Genomic DNA, 22,361 nt, shown 5'->3' on the forward strand with positions numbered 1-22,361 from the left:
AGAGAGAGAGAGAAAGAGAGAGAGAGAGAGAGAGAGAGAGTGTGCGTGTGTGTGTGTGAATAGGTGCAAGAGAAAGGGAAAGGACAACATTGAATAATGTAAAATTTCATTTCGGTACGCCCCCGTGTTGTCATCGACAGCATACCGTTGATTCGGTGCCCATGAAACATTTAATGCCCGCGAAATTTCCCATGCGATTTCTCCCGCGTCGAATACACAGTGCGCGAACCAGATGTGCCTGCTCGCTTGCCCGATCCCATGCGTCCGTCGATCGAAGGCGGAGGGAATTAGAGCTAGGGGACTGGAAAACCATCCGGGAACACGTCCGCTCTTTCCGCGATTCGTGCCTCGAATTTGCGACGAGGAGAACGACGGCGTGTCGAAAGGAAGAAAAAAATTGCCTGTGCCATAGAGTTACATCAAGAGTATGCCTCGTGCCCCACTCGACGATCCTCGTTATTCCTCTTTTCCTAACACTGTCTGCCGTCTCGGATAACGAAAAAGATAGCGTTAAATTGCGTGAAACAGAGAAACGTGAACTCGGAAAAAAAGAAAAATATGAGATCAGAGGGATGGTTGATGGAAGAGATGAAAGGAGGAAGGGGGCTAAAAGGGGAAGAGTTGAGAACGCCAGTGAGCCACGCTACGGATTAACGAGGCGCCTCGACTGCACTGCTGCAACGGCGATGCACTCACCGGATATCCGGTGGCGTCTAGACGGCTTGTGAGATATTCAACGGAGCGAATATCCGGACAGATTATGCGATTCTTTTTTTTTCGCCGCGATCTTTTCCGTCTCTGTACCACTATTCTTCACCGTGATATCTCACGAGCGTCGTGATTTTAATGCAACCAATATATTGGTGACATAATAGCTTACTATAATAGATAATTCTTCATTGCATTGGTTAAACTCCAGACGGTCTACCAACAAAATACGCTCTCTCCCTTCCCGTAAAAAATTTTTTCTCAAATTTGTTTTAAAAAACAACTGTGAATTTAATTTGTTTATTATGCGTAATTTAGTTCTAATTCACTGTTATTGATTTAAAAATCAATCAAGAAATATATCGCGAGTTTAACAACATATTATACATATATCTACAAATAAATCCTTCTTACATAATGAAATATAAACTTAAAGAAAGATAAAATGGATTACTCATTTTAGAATTAAAATAAAAAAGAAGACGTACCTGGTATTGTTGAAAACTTCATCCAGAGCGTGTCTCAATGACTGTTCAGTTAAATCACTGTACGAAATTACCACTGCGGCACCTCTATTCGCCGCAGCAGCAGAATTATGGAACTGATCACCGTACATCGGCATCAAAATCATCGGTAGACCCACATATACTCCTTCCGAGAGACCGAGAAGTCCGCCGTGACCAAAGTAACATTTGACATTTGGATGGTCTGGAAATATAGTAAGATAACAATTATACAATTAACAATATTAAGAATGTAAGTGTCACATATCAAAAAATTACTAAAAGTATAAACATTTCAGAGAAATGTTCTATTATTACGTTTGAGTATCTGTGTAAAATTTAAGTACAATGCTTTTATTTGTTTAAAAATTATTTGATTTTTTGCTTGTACAAATTTTTATGTAAAGTCGCGTTTTATATATTTATTTGTAACTTTGATAAGAAAATTAGCATTACATGAGTTAAATCAAAATTTTTCATACACTAATAAAACTGTAAATATATAAATATTTATTGGATCTACTTATTCACTTAAAAGGAAGGGTGTCAATAAAGCCATTTTTTGGACCACGTCAGAATTACTTCAAACTGTGCTATTTTGTACCTCTTGATGAAACTTACAACCCACTAGAACATTTGTCGTTCAAATAATTAAGTGTTGAGAATGGGGCACTCTTAGATCTCATATTTACATAGGATATCACGCATAGTCACAGTATCTGCCTCATTTCACCCTGTCAATGAGTCATCACCATATTTTTTCAAAAACTACTCGTATATAGTGCATAAAATATGTCAAAACGATTATTTTACCCCTTTGCTATCACCTTGAAATTGAAGTCCTAATTTTAGTTTTGAAGTACGTTTTATTTTCACTAAATATGCAAGCAATAACGTTGCTTATAAACATTCGCGGTCGATTTAGATAATTCTGGACATTTAGAAGAGAGAGAGAGAGAGAGAGAGAGAGAGAGATGTGATAAACACATAGATTCTATGGATAGAGTGGTGTTTAGCACACATAGCAATTGCGGAAAAGTTCTTTAAGATAAACTAATAGAACAGAACAAAAAATAATGATGAAATTAATTATCAAATATAACAGATTAAAAGACTTAATCTTTTAAGTTTACAAGTGCACAAGAGGTAAAAATAGCTTCTCCCCAATATTTATCACATTTTCTAAATGTTCAGAATTTTTTGAATCGACTAAATCACGGTTTCATTATCGATTGTTTATAAGCATGAAGTATTACTTGCATACTTAATGAAAATAAATGTACCGATTAATATGAACCTCAATTTCAATGCGATGACAAAGAGATAAAATAACCGCTTTGACATATTTTATGCACTATATATACGAATAGTTTTTGAGGAAGTACGGTGATGGTAGATAACAAAGTAAAATGAGGCAGACACTGTGATTATGCGTAATATCCCATGTAAATTTGACATCTAAGAATGGCCCACTTTCAGCACTTAATTACTTAGGCAATAAACAGTTCTAATGGGTTGTGAGTTCCATCGAGGGATGGAATACAAAATGGCACAATTTGAAATAATTCTGTGGTCCAAAAATGGCTTTGTCGACACCGCTTTTTTACCTATCTAAAACTAAACTTCACACAAAATATGATTGCATAAGCCATTATAAACCAAATTGTTTTTTTCTTTGCAACTAATTTCAAACTCTAAATTCGAGCATTTACAACCAAAATTTTTTGTCATTACAAAAAGGAATAAGTCTAAGAAGTTCATAAATTTCAATAACTTGTAATTGGTAGGGGATGCTAAACTTGTCCTGTTTTACCGATCAATTTGATTATTTCTAATCTATTAATCTTTTAATTGCATTTACAAAATTAAAAATCTTTTTCCACAGTTATGGTACAGATGATAATATAATGCGCACGTAAGAATTTTATACAAAAGAATTTAACTTTTTCCGTTTTTTGTATAAAATTTTTATGTTGCGTTATGTTGCCGTACTTTAATTGTAAAAAAGAATTTTTAATTCTGTAAATGCAATTAAAAAATTAGTGAATTAGAAATAATTAAATTAATCGGTAAAATAGGACAACTTTAGTATCCTCTAGACTAGACAAATCAAGTATTGAAATTTAAAAAATGTTCAATAATAATTAAAAAAATGTTTAAGTGAAAGTTAAAGTAACAAAAGAAAGATCAATTGCTTAATTTAGTGATTAAAACCGAAATGTTATACCATTCAATAATGATATTATTGCTATTTTATGAAATCATGCGATAGCCTTTTTCACAACTCTCCTTGCAAACTGTAATGGTTTAATTTACAAAGTCGGCGGCCGCACGCGCTAAAAATATTCAAATCGCAATTAGTGTTTAAAAGTTAGAATCACAGAGAACACATATATGTATGCACATAACATAGCCATTATAAATGACTCTGGCCCTGAATGAAATTGCCAAAAGCACCTAATCTTCACCGCGCGCGCGCGCGTGCGACGGCATTTAATTAATTAATTACGCATACATACGCGTTCACACGCGCGTTTATAACGAAGAATCTATAATTTACAATGCAATTAACAGGCGAATTACGGATTCGATTCGGTAATTCGTAATTGATCGTGACGCAAATTACGAGTTTAATTCATTAACAACTACATTGCGCCAATAATGGTCATGGCTCGAACATCCGAGGTGTTCAAGCGAATATTCCTTAGCAATTTACTGTATCTCATAAATTAACATCAAATACATACGTGAAAAATTTACCACTATCGCATTCCGCCATTATAATATGCATATAAATGTGTTACAAAGATTACAACCAAGAAATTGTACAATGAAATATCGTATACAATATTTAAGTGTTTAAAATTTTATTTGAAGTAAAGGAAAATAACATTTTATGTTACGGGAGAACATTCGGATTGTGAACGTATAGAAAGTGTTTGTAATACTACGTTATTATACAAAACAATGTATCACATATTTATTCTAACTAATGTTACGTTATTTGAGGTTATTCATTTATGATAGAAAATGTCAAGAGAAAATTTCGAAACGTCTATCTAAAATTACTCGACTGGCCTCAAATCAGTTATTTCTTTCTTTTAGCTATATTTGTAAGGTACTTATTTCCAATTTTAATGAAAATTGGATAAATATCTTTATACTAAAAGAAACGTTATGATTCCATTCAAACTGTTTTTTTCATAATAAGTATATAAACAAAACGTTTTGCGTATCTACCTCTGCTGTAAACCTGCCCCGGCCTCCTATAGTTAAAAAAAAATATGCATTATTTATTGATCTCAATTATTAAGTAAATATTTTTTATAAATTTAATTTTAATTGTAAATTTATTTTTGCAAATTGTTTGTTGTTTAGTTATTATAAAAAGAATAACTTAATTTTTAGTTGTAACTTTACTCTTACATGTGTAAATATTTAATGGTCCCAAAATTAATCACTATAATAATTGTAATTTAACATATGTAATTTTTTATAGTGCACATATAAATATAAATGTATATAATTTTTTAAAATTTTTGTATTTTACATATGATTATATAATGTTTACGATTAATGCTGATGCAATTTTCTATAATTATCGCGAAAAAAGCTACTCTCTCCGCTCGGACCGTTTAATTAACTGATATCATATTCTGAGATTTTTTAATATGATTTATTTACGTTTCTATCAAAACTCCGTATAAAAACGGAAAAAGAAAATTTTCAGTGAACATTTATGATTAATATCACATCTATGCTTTTTTGTTTCTTTTTCTAAAACTTTTACAAAAGTTCGTGCACGTGTGTGATGTTATCTATCGCAGTCAATGTCGAACATTCGAGGCGGGAATTTTCCACGGTCGCCGATATTCACGATAAAAGTCGTTCGTCTTCTTTCATGACTGTCTGTATTCGCTCTCCCTACATAAAAGCCAACGGCACATCTTCAGTGTCGATTCTAATGTCAAATTCCATTACCGCCTATCGGCGGGGAAGCGGAGTAGAGGAGGTAGAATCCATAGATATACGCGGATATTTGCGGGAGTTTACATTACATCCGTATAACACGCACGAATATATCCACGCACCGTGTCGAGAGGATGTGCCCCTTTTGACGCCGAGTGCCGTCGCAACTCGAAGTTTCGCACTCACGATGCATTCCCCGTATCATCTCCCGGTGCGCATGTGACAAGGGATATCTATTGGCGTGGAATTTTTTGCGCGAAGCGTGCACGAGAAAGATACCCCCCCAGCGACGAAAAATCCGGAAAAAAAGAGATCTTCCACCGCGCGTAAGATCTTCCATCGCACGCTCTGAGATTTCTGTTGCTGCACTGCCTCTTGTGATAAATCACGTGCAATATAAAATCCCCTTATACACCGCGATGCGCGCAAATAGATGTTATTCGCCGCCGTATGACGTGTGGTAAAAGATAATAACTTCAACAGGAATCATAGGTCTTTCCCAGAGGGATTTTGATAGCGCAGCCATCGAAAGAGACCAAAGAAAAGTTTAATGATGTCGCAATTATGGATTATATTATAATAGGAAAAAATCTGATTGTATTATTTAAAATTCTAACAATCAAATTCCAGCATATTAAAAAATAAATAAATTAGAATTATTATACTATTTACCAGATAAACATGATGAATTCTTTTTCTATAAAATACAACATAACATTTCTTAATAAAAATATTAAATTTATTTATAATATATATATATATATATATATATATATATATATATATATATATAATGTATGTATGGTAGCGATTAACTAATGTGTATAAATTCCTTTACTATAGAAGACGCATGTTTTGTCGTTTTTAGCAATATTTTAAGAATCATTACATTAATAAAAATAACTTTCAGGAATCAGATTCCTGAATTAATTTTTGTATAGCATTAAAAACTGTACCGTAAAAATATATCTCCTATTATTATGATTTACATATACGGCTATATATAATTACATACAATTAGATATAATTATATATAATAATGGAATTATATGTAAAATTATATATAGAATCATATACGTAATTACATATAATTATATAAATCATTTTTTTATGAGAATTTTGTTCTTCTATAAAATTAGACAGAAAATAAATATATATGGAAGATATAAATTCAACGAATTAAAAGTGCCGATAAGAACCAACTTGTGTTGGTGGTCGTGATCATTTGTATACTCTTTAAACCTTAATCAGTGGATATTCACTGATTCGCAGTGGCATACTTATAACTGTAATAATTAGTGAATATTCATTGTCTTTCAGTAATTTTCACTTTAGAATTAGTGTATAGTCACTGAAAGATCAGTATATTTATTTCACTGATTGTCATATGTACACTGATAATCAGTACGTATATCACTGGAAGTTAGTGTATTTCCACTGATTTGGTCGAGTTTTCACTAATTGTGATTTAGAGAGTACGCAACTTTATTAAAGGCGTTTCTTTTTTCAAATAATTTTTAAATTAAAGTGATAACACCATATGGCGTCACCCGTCCTAGTTGATCAAGACATTTTGGCCTTATGCCTATTATATAGAAGTGGCTTTCTTTTTAGTGCATAAATCAGTAATTTTGCAGGCATGAACTACAGATTTACCAGTGCTTCCGTAATACGAATTTTATTAAAATTATAATATACAACTAATCCTTCGTCATTTGAAAAGGAACTGAAAATATTGGCCGTGTAATTGAATTTAAATAAAGGTTTCTGCTAGTTGATATCAACTAAAAGATACTTCTTCCTTGTCTTATATTACTAATGGTGACAATAAGTTTTACTTTTACGTTTAATTTTCTTTATTATAAACAAAATTATTGAATATTTTATCAGTGAGATAAGAAACAACTTAATTATATACATATATACGTGTATCTACGAATATTCAAACATGTAACTATAATACTACATAAAAATAAAGTCTTCGTGAAAAGTTGATTTCATGTATTTATCAGAAAATAAATATTTATTAAAAATAATTACTCTATTCGCTAAGTAATTAATCAATTGGAGCAACAGGATCAACCGGAGCAGATCAAAGAAAAGAACACAATAGTACAAAACTGATTATCAATTATGAAAGAGTGACTCGCAATAAATTTCTATTAACATTGAAATTTTGTGTCATAAAAAACACGTAAAGCCAGCCGGAAGGAAAGGAATATTATTATTAACGGAGACTATACTTCTTACTCTATAGCGAGACCGGAAGAAAAGTACGAATAGAATGAAAACACGCGTTACGTCAGCGGTGCAGTTTAACCGCGAACAACGTTTTAAAAAGGCCAAAACGATACGAAAAAAATAAAGGGATAAAAATAAAAAGCGCGCGTCGCAGGTGCAGCCATCGATCATCGAGCACACGCCACACGGTGTGCGAAGGCAATAAAATATGTCAAACGGTGTCTAAAACGACCCAGTGAAATTTTTAGCAAGGCATTACCATTGCAAATCCACCCGCGCGCGGTTTGGCTGACGCCGTAAAAATTCACGGCTTTCGCGAAGCAAAACTATTTCGCGACCGTAATCGACACTGCGCGAATTGTCATGCGATCAATACGATTGCTACTGACGCGTCATTTTACATAACTAAATTACTAACTTAAAATTATTGCGTAAATTACAATTGCGACGGTCCAACAAAAAATTTCTTACATAGTACGTCAATGGCTATCGTGTCTGGTTTTATTATAATATATATGTCATAGCCAGCTTACAAAATTTGTGTGTTTTTTTATAAAACGCTTATCTATTGTTTTATAAAGTGTGATCATCATGCCTTAAATCATGCAACAATTTGGTGGTTCACGATAGTGTTTCATATAAAATGACTAAGATTGCAAAATATTTTATACTGATACCTTAATTTGAAATGTGGCCACCATTTGTAAAACGCGTAAGGTCAATGTCCCTATATTCTATTTATTTTTAAAACAAATAATACCAAAAACATTTAAATTATTCTTTTGCTATTAATAATTTACAAAAAAAATTGATCATTTATCACATGGATCGTCTTACATATTAAATAAAAAAAAAACACTTTCTTAAAGACTTTTAATATAAAATAATTATTAATTGAATTCAATACATAAAATGTACGTATTTCTACTTAGCAAAAATTACAATGTTTGTATATCTATATTACTACTATATAGGAATACATATATCCCTATTTCTGTTCATAAAACTGTAACCGTAATTGTAACCTATTCAATTTGACACTTTAAAGAATTTCAAGAAGCATATTTTAGTAATTGAAAAACCTCTACTAACAAAATGAATCTATTCGAATAATTTTTGTTTTTCTTCAGTATTAAAATAGTATCGAATTATTTCTTTTTCCAATAGCACAGATGCTTTTAACTTCATATCTTATAGTAGAGAAAGGTACTTGAAATTTTTTACTTACAGCTCTAATAAATAACCATTTTGAAACAGCGTCTAAGACATTGCTAAGACCTTGAAAATAACTCAAATATTTATTTCTTGAAAAATGTTTTTTCCTTAGGCATTATTTATAACTATGTTTATAACCATGGCATGTTTATAAAGCGTGAATAGATTTAATTTTTGATTTTAAGTTTAAATATAATAATAATAATTTGAAAATAAAGTATTATATAATTTAAAATTAGAAGAATTATTTATATTTTGTTATAATATTGAAATGTAACAAGTAAAAATAGGGACTTGTAAGTTATATAGTTGAATGCAATGCTACTTATTATTTACAAAAAAAAACCCACAATAAGTAATAGAAGATTCCACTAATGGTACGTTCGAGTAGACGCTATTAGCGCTATCAGCATTAGTCTATCCTTGTTCTACTTTTAATGAGTAATAAAGATAGACTGATGCTGGTAGCACTAATAGCGTCCCCCCGAACGCACCCTAAATATGAGAAAGTTCGTATTTTGTTAAAAATACTAAACTTTAATCATAACTAAAATACTAGTTTCTGAACTAAGCTTGGTTTAAAACATATCATCATCATTAATTTTATTATCATTAAATAATTGTTCTATGAAAAAAAAGCGAAAAAATGATATTTGTTTACACATTATTTCATTGGCTATTGTATAAAGTTACGTATCAATTTGATTAACCAATAATATGCATCCGTATGAGGAATTTCTTCTTTTTCAATTTCACGAGTTACTATATATTTTTCTATTTTGAATATTGATTTAGAGTTTTTAGCCAAAATCAAAGATGATGTAATAAAAATATTTTTAAAGAAAAAAAAATTATAAAATAATTTTATTAAGAAATGTTCTATTTTTAATTACTTTCTTATTCTACATGTTTTAATAGAATTTAATAAATTTTAAAATGTTAATTATTTACTGTTTAAGAAATAAAATTCTTCACGTAAATTTTATGATAACTTTAAACATTACGACATCATCAGAAATCGAAGTTTCAATATGTGTGTAAAAAAGATTGCTAATTATTTGACCGAATAATTGTGATGAATAAAGTGACTCTCCATTACTTAATGCAATTTAATCAATTTTAACACAATATTTCTCGTTTATTGAGTCGATAATTGAAACTTCGTAAATAGGAAATTGAGTTTATGAATAAGTATATAAAAAATTCAATTATTTAAGTTTACTTTGATACTTTCGATAGAACCTCCTTAATATTAATAGACTAATTTTTATTTTTCACGGTTATCTATCTTTTTATTTATGAATATTTTTTATATTAAATCTTAAAGTGAACACTAAATTTTTTAAGTGTGTACTCTGAGTACTCTTACATACAGAATTTAAATAAATAAATGAATAAATAAATAAATAAAAATTATTTATTTATTTTGCATATTATATTTACATTAAAAATAATACTTTATACTGTTATTATCATCTCGTATTTGTTAAAAAAACTGTTCTTTAAGCTGTTATTTAAAGTTTTAAAATAAATTATATAATAATAAAATAAACTATATAAAAATAAAATAAACTGCATAATAATAAATTATTTTTGTTGTTACCAACTTGCGCTTATTTTGTAAATATTTAGTCTTCTTTATAAATTATTTATTGAATTCTATCTGCGTTTTATCAGAATTGATGTTTTTATGTCCGGTGTACATAACTATGCTATGTAAGCCATTCGTCACACTACTTATTATAGACACAGTTTAGCTATTATTATATTACGCAACATGCACTTCACATCGTAAGAACTGTATTTACCGCGTCATTTCCTAATGACGATTTTGTGCTTTATCTCTAATTCCCGTTTATCATAATACTCGCCAATTAAATGCAATAAATTAATAACATCGTGCACTATACAACAGATAAAGAAGGATTTCTATCTAAACTTTCAATAACAAAAATTTATTTTTTTAATGCTTTGAAACGCAGAACCTTAAAAATGTCTTATTAAAACATTAATTGTAAGTCGAAAGTTTGAATACCTCAAATTTATTATTGTGTACTGCATGCAAAACTTTAAAAGTGTTTTTTTAATGATTTCGTGTAAACGTGTTTTTCAATGTTTTCTAAAACAGTTAACATGATTTTTCAAGAACGATTGAACCGATTAAAATATGCATATATGTACAATGCATATTTGCATACATGTTTAAAGTGTATCTTCACCGTCGGAATCATTTTTAAATCGATATCTCTAAAACTTAAATTCTGGCATATTTAATATGAAAAAAATTTCCAACAAAAATTGAATTTTTTATTTTAAAATGTATTAGTGTCTTCGAAAACATTTTTTAAAATTTATTTTGATATAAAATACATACATTGATATAAATTAAATGTTTTATTTTTCAAGTTTTACATTAAATAAACTGAAGAGCTGTCTTGTAACGACAGTTATGGACCAAAGGATGCATGAAACGGCTTTTAACATTTAAATTAAGAAATATAAAAGTATATGTACAATTTTTAAATATTATAACATATAAATATAATGAAATATCCATAAAACAGATTTTATATACTCACTGCAACAGCTTCGAGAAAATTAATATAAAAATTTGTTATCTAAATAAGAATGATAAAAATTTTTATTACTTCCTTTTGTAAAAAACAAAAAATATTTCTACAAATTATTCTTTGGGAAAGAATGACTTAAAACTTTTTCCTATTTAAAAATCAATATTAATCTCGTATTTTCACAATAATAGAATTAATTAGAAAATAAATCAAAATCGAGATCTAATATAACAACTTTTAATACGTGCCATCACATGAAAAAAGAAAAGTATGCAATATTTGTGAAACGTTGGCGCAACGCTGTATCAAAACCCAACATGTATCCGGAAGCCCTTTTATTGGAAGACGAGAATGTTTGTCCTTTTACTTACTCATCACGTCAAACTGGGGCAGCCATGTCTTGAACATAACATTATTCAGCTTGCGCGGTAACTCATCAGTTTCCCACTTCCAGAGAACTTTCCGTGAAATCGAGCCAATTACATTTAATATCGCATTCAGTTTTTCTTGTGGCATCGAATTCATCTTGATCATGGATCCTAAATTAAAATATAACACTCCCTCATAGGCGTTGTCAAGAAACTCGGCTACGTCCTTCGGCAACGGGTTGAGTTTAGACGGAATGTGAAGCCCACCTATTTCCACTACATTAAATAACTGAGGTCTATTGCCATGAATACTACTATGGGTATTCACCAGCAACGCCTGCGATTGCTGGGCAATTTCTTTCAGCTTGGGAAGATCTGGCCCAAAGACTTCGTTGGCAATAACTTGATCCATAGGTCGAAACCAACACTCGTAGATCATTTTAGATAATGATACCCACAGAACATTTTGCATCCGATGGAAAAAATCTAAAGGTTTAGTAAAGCCAAGCAGTATCATCGGAACGTAGCTGGGATTATCCGTGTTACCTATGTCATTGTTAGTCCACGGCATGATTTGATGCGATGACAGACCTATGTAAGGTACCTTAAAGCGATGAATAAAACCCAAATAACAGTCAGTGTTGAAATTTTCCGTAAGAATCAAATCGAACGTTTCGTTAGATCGAAGAAACTCTTTGACAGCCGAACTCCGCAGACCAGTACATGCATAATCTGCCATGAACCGCAGCATACGTAATTCCAGCAGAGGACGAAACCATGCGTGATTAATCTGTTCAAGATCCACAACGTTCACAAAGATGCCAACTTTAGGCACCAACAGTTGGACGTCCTTGTAATTAGGCAACAGCTCTTTCATTTTCACATTGTCGGTTCTAGGGAAATACGAGATCACAGTGAGCTCGTGACCTCTTCGAGCTAATTCCTCTAGAAGCGGCTTAAACACATCAAAGTGACTCTTGCCCAAATGACCGAAGACACCAAGTATTTTGAGTTTTGTTTTAGTAGTATTAACGAACAAGGTCTGGTTTATAGCTAAACAGCATGTAGAGAGCACCGAGATCGATAAAAGAACAATCAATAAATATGTTTTCTGCATGTCACAAGTTTGTCGAAATAAGTCTAATTACAAGTAAATAACAAGTTGATAATTTAACTATGCAACGACCGACCTTCGCTAACGAACTTCGCTGACAAACGGTCAATTAATCTGTCCATTTATTCGGTATACAACCGACTGACTACTCGAGTGCTTATTCGATCACTAACATGTACGTTATTAATAGAATGGTGGGGATATTGCGTGTATGTGTCTCTCTGCCTGCTTTACGATAGTAAGATAATGTTTTCTTAGTACGATAGTGATTGACCAATCAAGCCAATATTATATGAACGAATTATTACAGTAATATATGCTGTTTCATTGTTTAAAAAAATGGCGGTGACGAGATATATAATTATATATAATTATCAACATGATTTCCTACATTCTGAGATTATGGAGTAAAAATCTTGCTGATTATATTATATTTTCCTTATTTTTCTTTAGGTTGTCAGATTCTTTTTTTTATTAGTATTTAAATTATTGAGCTAATAAAATTAACAGTTTTATTTTGATAATATTTACAACATAACTGTTTCTTTTACATTAATTAATTATAAATAGATAAACTCCAAGATTTCTAACAAATAATGAAAAATTTATTTTCCATTCTTTGTCTAAATATACATGACACCTATAATAATTTATTTAAATTATTAATTCAATTCAATTAATTCAAATTATTATTTGATAATGATAAAGGGCCCCGCACAAAACCATAGAAAAAAACCTTTCTGTCGAATTGGCTGAAACTCTGGGAATACATGGTTCCTCACGTGCCAAAAGTCTCTATGGACACTCAGAATCTACGGCATGTACGTGACGGATGTTTCAATCAGCTTCAAATAATTAATCCTTTTTGAAATTGTTTCGGATGATATAACCGCAGAGAATAAGGCATTATAAAAAACCACCCACACACACACACACACACACACACACACACACACACACACACACACACACACACACACAAAACATACAATCACAGATTCACACACACACACTCACAAACGGATCCTGGGTAGTGCTAAGAACGGATATATCAAAGTAATCTTTGAACCTCTTTGAATTTTCATATCTCGAAAACTGTTCATTTACAAGTTTCGTGTCCTTTTGATTGGCATGCCTGGAACTACCTATTTCCAGATTCTCAACCAATTCGACGAAAAGGTTTTTTCCTATGATTTTGTACAAGGTCTTTTATCTACTTGCCTGTAATTAATACAAAAATTCTAATGAGCTAAATTATTATTTTATTCATTTTTAACATAAGAAGAAAAATATTAATGTTTTTAACACATTTACGTTCCTAAACTTACAATTTATGTAACCGTGTGTTATGTAAGTACTAATAGAAAACGCAAATTTAAAATTTAAATAAACCTCATTCTTGATTATTGCAACTAGCACAATAAATAATTTATGAGTAAAGCTATCGAGATTATTTGATATCATCAAAACATTTAAATGTGAGAATTTGAATTATTATTAATCAATATCTTAAATCTTTATTTTGAATGATCCAGAATATGCTAATTGTTTTCGTAGACATTTTAAAGTAAAAGTTTGGAAAAGTGATTGATGTTCATTGAATTTGCTCACTCGCTCTTTTATTTGCTCCTTGTTCGTTAGAGAAAAAGAAAGAGAGAGATAGAAATTATTCCAGTACAATAAATTCGTAAAGTATTCTTCAAACCATCTCCTGTTCTGTATTTTAATTTTTCAAAAATTTATAGAAGAATAGCATAAAAATATCTGAAGAAGATGTATATACCGCAGTTGGAAGTCTTAAAAACTTTTTGAATGTATAGTATTTAACAAGTATTATATATATTATAAATACAAATAGAATAGTGTTTAGAATATAGAGAAATAAATAAACATCAAATGTGGTAGTAAATCTGGCTAAGGTAATATTTTTTGCAATAAATTTTCCTTAATATTTTTGAGTGAAAAAAATATATTTTAATTAAAATTAATAATGTAGGAGAAAGCCGAACAAAGTGGCCAAGCTAAGATTTGCTGATTATTTAAACTGACTTGCAATCGCCGTAAAGGCATCAAAATTGGTGATTATATACTTTAACTATCCTAATACATAATAGAATTTTTCAATCGCCTTAAGATTCAGTATTGCATTTTTCAAAAATGGCCACTTAGCTTTAAAATAAAAAATGACTGATAAAAAATGGTTTAAATTTACTGAAAAAACTTATAAAATAATGTATTTTATTTATATAAAAATTACATAAATTTAGAACAATTGCTGAAATTACTTGAAAAAAATGATTTGATATAAGACGCTATAGAAAAAATTAGAAAGTTCAAAATGTTAATTAAGGCCTATTAATAAAAAAATGCCATTTTTTTTATATTAGGCATGGTAATAATACAAAAGGAAAAAAGAGTGCTCGGCAAGTAGTGGCCAACAGCCATCACCAGCTTGGCCACTTTGCCCAGATTGACGAAATTACACAAAATTTGTTCTATTTTAACAACCCGCCGGAACTATGTAATCGTCATAGCGGGATTTTGTATTCAAAATACCACTCTTTTAAAACAATTTTGTTGAAGAACGGTAAGTCAAAGTTAATTTAATAATAACAAATACAAAAACTGAGCACTTATTTGTAAGACTAGCGCGAGAGATAGTAGAGGATTCTCGGAGCCATGAGATTCGCAGTGAGCGCCGCGTGATGCGCGCGTGCTGGCATCAGCTGTGTTTCCGAAAACAAGATTCAAGGCTGGTGATCCCAGATGATCTCAGCAGCCGTTTTCGGGGCAGTCTCACTTGCCGCGCTGTAGCGAACACACCGAACCCCGACTTAGCCCGCGCGCTGGGCATACAATAAAGGAATCTACATAAGTACAACAAGGCTCTTTCGAGTAATTCGTGATCCCGGCCTATCCTGACATAAAGTTCCGTCCGATACCCTTTCGGTTTTCTTGGTTCCATAGTTAATTTTTCGACATATTTTATATCAGAATGATTAAAACCTACAAAAATTTTAATAACTTTGAGAGACGACACATTAACTGGTTTGGGCTTATCAACGTGACTGAGGACATTGAATGGAACGAGTTCAGGTTTTCTTCGCGCGATGGCAAAACCTTACGACCCCTGTAACTCCCTGTGGCCGCTTTGGCCACCATGGTCACTCCAGGCTGTCCCCTATTTAGTATTATGGTATTACTAATCCAGTTTTGTTTAATCTGGTTTTTGAAGTAACTGCATTGAAAGTCCAAAAGTAATGGTAATTTGAATAATCTACGAAATGTATAAAATCACATAAGAAGCAATGTTGATTTTATACGCGCGCGCGTGTGTGTGTGTGTGTGTGTGTGTGTGTGCGCGCGCGCGCGCGCGCGCGCGTGCGTGCATCACTTATTGAAATTGCTAGGACTCGTTTTCGAGATCAAAAAGCGATTTCTAAAGTCAATTTACCTTCTAAACGATTTTGTCATCTGTCTCGCCAAAGTCAAAATAAGATCATAATCCCCTATCAGATCTACAGCTTCTATCTAAACAATTCTATAAAAACATTTTTTGCTATTGTCCATAACCTCTGGGACTAATTTTGGAAAGATTAAATTGTGGCCTAATCTAAATTGGTGCATTACCATCACTTTGACCTTTCATATCTCGACATTAAAGAGTATGCTCAATTTGAGACTTTTAGGAGATTAATGTCTCCATGCTAAACTATCATTTAGCACCAAATTTAAATTTGAATTGAATGGCCACAAAACGAGCAATTTTTGGCCTGTTTTTGCGGTCACTCTTTAAAAAATAAAATTTTTGACGATCAAAATGTAAATTTTAAACGTGTAAATAAAAAGGCTGTTTTTGGTTTCTAAAAATATAAATAAGATATAAATAAAAGAAATATTGTTATGTATGTAGATTTTAATTTTCTAAATACAATAAAACTGTTAAAAAATTTGTAAGGCTTAGGAAACATCTTGAAAATTAAACAAGAACATACAGATTTATTTATAGAAATTTGGATAATGTGTATAAAAATAAATCAACTTGAGCAAAACATAACAAGTTGATTTATTTTTCAATTTTTCAATTAACCAGAATGTAAAAATAAGTAAAAGAAAGATAAAATATAAAATATAATTCCCAAAAATTTTAAAAATACAAAAATCCTATCCTATTTCTATCCTATCCTCTTATAAAATAGCCATGTAACCCTAAAGTTGCCTGCTAATCGCGATTGCATTGTTGCCGCTTTATTCCGATCGCGATTGGCTGTCTCGCGCTTGACTCGCTTCGTGTGCGAGAGTCGTGGTTTGACAGTTTAGTCGAGAGTAGCTGTCATTGAATTTTGACAGCTATCATGTGAATATACATATTGATGTGCACGTAACAAATCGGTTATGTGCATATTACATATTAAACACGACTCTGAGGATGTACTATCTGCAATAAAATCATTTGTTGTGAAAAATCCTCTTATAAAATAGCCATGTAACCCTAAAGTTGCCTGCTAATCGCGATTGCATTGTTGCCGCTTTATTCCGATCGCGATTGGCTGTCTCGCGCTTGACTCGCTTCGTGTGCGAGAGTCGTGGTTTGACAGTTTAGTCGAGAGTAGCTGTCATTGAATTTTGACAGCTATCATGTGAATATACATATTGATGTGCACGTAACAAATCGGTTATGTGCATATTACATATTAAACACGACTCTGAGGATGTACTATCTGCAATAAAATCATTTGTTGTGAAAAATAAAAACAATTATTTTTTATAATAACAAAAAGTTAAACAAATTTTGCAAAATTTTAAAATGATAAATTACAATTTAATATTTTACATGAAAAAACTTTATGTATATACACATAACACTTAGTGAAAAATAACTCATTGAATTGATATCAAATTAAGAGAGAATTGATATAAATTGCATTGATCAAATCAAATTGATATCAATTTGATAGTTATTTCTCACTGGAAGAGTTAGAAAGATAAACAGTGACAAACACAAACAAGAAAGATATGAAAAAATAATATGGGCAAAATATAATAGAGTGTATAAAGCAATAAAAATACATGAGAAGCCTTTGTATATTTTAATGGGGTATAAAAGTAGAGAGTCAGTCAATGATAGCAAGATTTAAGTGCGAAAACGAGGCATTAGGGAATAGATATTGAAAAAAAGAAAAAGTGTAATTTTAAATTGCTACACAATTTAAAAGTAGAGACTTTAGAACACTTATTAGAAGAATTTACAAAATTGCGAAGACAAAATTTCTTTGTTAGGAAAATGTTATCAGAGGTAGATATAGGTAACTATTGAAAAATGCTATGTACTCGTCTGGAACTTGCTATAAAATAGTAGTTTACTATTGTAGTGCGGTGCCAGCCGTCTAATAAAAAAATTGTTTAAAAATGCTTAAAGACCGGAATGTAAAAATGTATTAGAGACGAGAAATGAGCGTAAATAGTTATAAAAAATTCTATGTAAATATTTAATCATGCCATGTAACCCCCTTCCAAAGTTTGAGAAGTAAGGGAAAATAAACGAGTTGTGTATATGTTATATGCAATAGTAATTTTATGCAGGGTGTAATAACAAATAAAAAAATAACATTTGGCGTGCGCGAAGCGCGCGCATGTTCTAGTCCTATCTAAAGAAAGGCATGTAAAGTCGATTGCTCGCATTTCTCGAAGTTTATTGTTGTCGCTTTTCCGCGATGCCGATTGGTTCTCTCGCTGCGCTTACTTCGTGTTGCAAGAGTAGCTGTCATTGCGACTAAATTTTAACAGCTGTTAAATTTGTATAGATATTATATCTATACAATTATCGTTGTGATTTATTTTTAAAAAGTAAAAAGTAAAGTAGTGCGCGCGAAGCGCGCGTCTGTGGTGTCTAATATAAATAAAAAATACAAAAAAAACAAGCAATAGAACCAACATTATCGCATCCTTTGTTTTGAGTTTCAACAGAAAAGAGATTAAAAAGTTAACCTTAGAACGTCACACGGAGGTAATTTTATATATAGCGAGCCCCAGAAGTGACTTTGAATTTATCTCCTAATTTAACAGATAAAAGGATTGACTCGAGACACTGACCATAATTCAATTTAAAGTTTTAGAAATACAGAAAGAAAGAAACATTAGCTAGATTCAGAATGCCATTAGCTACCGAGCAGTACAGACGTAAAACTCGTTAAAGCTAAAAGTTAAACTATTTGAAATTAACTAAATTAAATTAAAAGTTATTAACTTTTTAACTTTTTATCATTAACTTTCAACTTTTTAATTAATTACTACTCAATCTTGAAAATATTTAGAGATAAATATTTCTCTGCTTTATCTTCAATTTACATCTTTTCTCAAAGCATCTTTTAATCCTATCTTAGAATTTTAAAAATGTAACGAAAAGTAACGATATTTTTAGCGTTATTTTTAAGTAACAATAACTCGTTACTTTTCAGTTTACAACGGTAACGACTTTTTACCGAAAGTAACGGTAACGCATCACTTTTAAAAAGTAACTTTTCCAACCCTGGAAACAATAATGGTAGATTAATTAATATACAAGAATATATTTCTAGAATTAGATTACAATTTCGATGCGATATAATACTCGGCTCGCGACTCGCGTGTCGTATGCTTGCTCCGAAGAGCGTCTCGTCACGAACTCCTGAACGCTCCGAAGCAAGACAAAATATGAATGCCCTATCCCCGAAACAAACATGAACGGTTCATGTAAATCAAGACATACAGTCAGAATATATACAATATACGGAGAACATAAGTTTAAATATGAAAATAAATATGAAAATCGCGAATATATATGTTCCTACAAAAGTTATCTAAATATACAATTAAAAATCCATATCAAACTTTATATTTTAAAAAATGAACAGAAAATATCAAAATTAATTTAAAAATTATTTATCATATATTATACGTAGAAGTCTTTTTAAAATGCAACAATAAATGTCTAACAATCTTATTATGTTTTTTATACGTTTTTTACAAGAAATTTTTATACATAAAATTAAGATCTAAAAAAAGCTTATTGTCCTAATTGTGTATGACTTGACGTATGTTTTACGCCGTTGCATACACTGCATTTTCAATATAATTAAAAAATATTTTGTTATTGATTTTCAGAAAAAAACATTTTATTGTTTTTCAATATTTCAGTAATTTGTCTCAGAATATGGATTTCAGTAACATAACTTTTCGAGCAAATTGTGCACTACCAATGTTTTGATAAAATTGTATTTCAAGCAATTGTCTCGATACTCTCGATACTCGAATTTCAGTGTTATGACTTTTTGGACAATTGTCACACTTTTAACGTTTTAATAAATTTTTTTTCGAGGCAATGCATGTCCATCAAAAAAAGATTTCAAATTTTTTTTCATTTAATAAATTATAATTTTGTATTTTTACATTAATAAAGATAATTTGAAATCTAATTAATATTTAATATAAGGACTAAAGAACGCATACATTATTTAAAAAAAAGCAAGTTTTGAAAAAGTAAGATGATGTTCTTTTACTTACTCAATACATCAAACTGAGGTAGCCATTTTCTGAACATAACGTTGTCCAGCTTGCGCGGTAGCTCGGCAGTCTCCCACTTCCAAAGGACTTTCCGCGAAATCGATTCGATCACATTTAATATCGCATCTAACTTTTTCCGTGGCATCGAATGCATCTTGATCATAGAGCCCAGATTGAAATACAGCACTCCTTCATGGGCATTGTCAAGGAACTGAGCTATATCCTTTGGCAGTGGCTTAACCTTAGACGGAATGTGAAGCCCACCTATTTCCACTACATTAAATAACTGAGGTCTATTGCCATGAATACTACTATGGGTATTCACCAGCAACGCCTGCGATTGCTGGGCAATTTCTTTCAGCTTGGGAAGATCCGGACCAAAGACTTCATTGGCAATAACTTGATCGATAGATCGAAACCAATATTCGTAGATTACTTTAGATAATGATAGCCACAAAAAATTTTGCATTCGATTGAAAAAAACTAGAGGTCTAGTAAATCCAAAGAATATCGACGGGATGTAGCTGGGATTATCCGTGTTACCTATGTCATTGTTAGTCCATGGCATGATTTGATGTGATGACAGAGCCATGTAGGGTGCCTTAAAACGATGAATAAAACCCAAATAACAATCAGTGTTAAAATTCTCCGTGAGGATCAGATCGAACGTTTCGTTAGATCGAAGAAACTCTTTGACAACCGAACTCCGTAGACTGATACTGCACGCGTATTCTGCCATGAACTTCAGACGTAGTAGTTCCAACAAAGGACGGAACCACGCGTGATTAATCTCTTTCAAATCCAGAATATTCACGAAAATGCCGACCTTGGAATTCTTCAGATTAATGTCTTTATAATTAGGTAACGGCTCTTTCATGTTGGCATTATCAGTTCTAGGAAAATAAGATACCACAGTAATCTCGTGACCTCTTCGAGCTAGTTCTTCCAAAAGCGGTTTATATACGTCGAAATGACTCTTGCCCAAATGTCCAAAGATACTAAGTATTTTGAGTTTTGTTTTAGTAGTATTCACAAACAAGCTCTGGTTCACAGCCAAGCAGCATGTAAAAAACACCGTGAAAAAAACGGTGAGAAAATATATTTGCTGCATGTTAAAGCAATATCAAATTGATTATTTTACTAAGCAATAATCGATCTTCACCACGAACTTTTACCAACAAACTGGCAGTCAGTGAATCAGTCCGTTTTTCTACGTACACTTTCGCCGTACAGTCGATTGCTCGAATCTATTTGACGATCTGTAACCACACACACACGCACACACACACTTAAACTTGTATATATTAATATAAAAGTTTGTGTGTGTGTGTGTGTGTGTGTGTGTGTGTGTGTGTGTGTGTGTGTGTGTGTGTGTGTGTGTGTGTGTGTGTGTGTGTGTGTGTGTGTGTGTGTGTGTGTGTGTGTGTGTGTGTGTGTGTGTGTGTGTGTGTGTGTGTGTGTGTGTGTGTGTGTGTGTGTGTGACGTACAGTGGAGGGGATATTTCACGTGCATATCTTTTCGGCTGCTTCTTTATGATAATGAGAAAATATATTCTCTTCTGTGCGATAGTGACTGACCAAAGAGATAGTGTATCATTGGACAATCACGTAATAAATGTTATTTTATAGTTGCAAAAAACTATGAATGAGAATTAATCAACATAATTTTTTATATTTGTAATGCATAAATCTCACATATTATCCTTAAGAGGATGTTAAACTGCTCGTCAAACTTGATCGAGGTCGATAATGTAGAGTCATTGCACGTTATTAACAAAATTTTGTATGTATTTCTTTCATAGATTTAGAAATCCTTTTCCAGAATTAATTGTGGAGAATTTTTAATTCTGTAAATGCAATAAAAAGTTGTACATTGGAACAAATTGTACAATTCTGACGATAAAACAGATAGGATCCTCTTAAACACCGAAAACTTTTTTTCTAAGGTTCCTAGGCTCATTCTAAAAGCACAGTATTGTTCTTTGCTGAAATGCCAAGTGCGCTCCATGCTTATTTTATACGTACAAAGTCTAAAACTTTTATACGCAGCCAATGTTTTCACGAGTCGACTACAGAAGTCGATAACAAAACTATAATTTTCTAACTTTCTTTCGTTTTTCGTATGAAATTG

The 22,361-nt window shown here is 31.5% G+C and overlaps 1 protein-coding gene across 1 annotated transcript; it reads right to left on the reverse strand.

The window, feature by feature from the left end:
- Positions 1–1,162: 1,162 nt before the first annotated feature.
- On the reverse strand, positions 1,163–21,479 carry LOC118648105. The gene is made up of 3 exons (XM_036294344.1): positions 20,231–21,479; positions 11,578–12,714; positions 1,163–1,416 (listed from the first exon to the last, which is right to left on the reverse strand). The coding sequence occupies exons 1-3, from the start codon at positions 21,339–21,341 to the stop codon at positions 1,163–1,165; spliced, it is 2,502 nt and encodes an 833-aa protein (XP_036150237.1). The 5' UTR covers positions 21,342–21,479.
- Between the last annotated feature and the right edge of the window lie 882 nt (positions 21,480–22,361).

Source organism: Monomorium pharaonis, unplaced genomic scaffold, assembly GCF_013373865.1.
Source record: "Monomorium pharaonis isolate MP-MQ-018 unplaced genomic scaffold, ASM1337386v2 scaffold_176, whole genome shotgun sequence".
Classification (NCBI taxonomy): domain Eukaryota; kingdom Metazoa; phylum Arthropoda; class Insecta; order Hymenoptera; family Formicidae; genus Monomorium; species Monomorium pharaonis.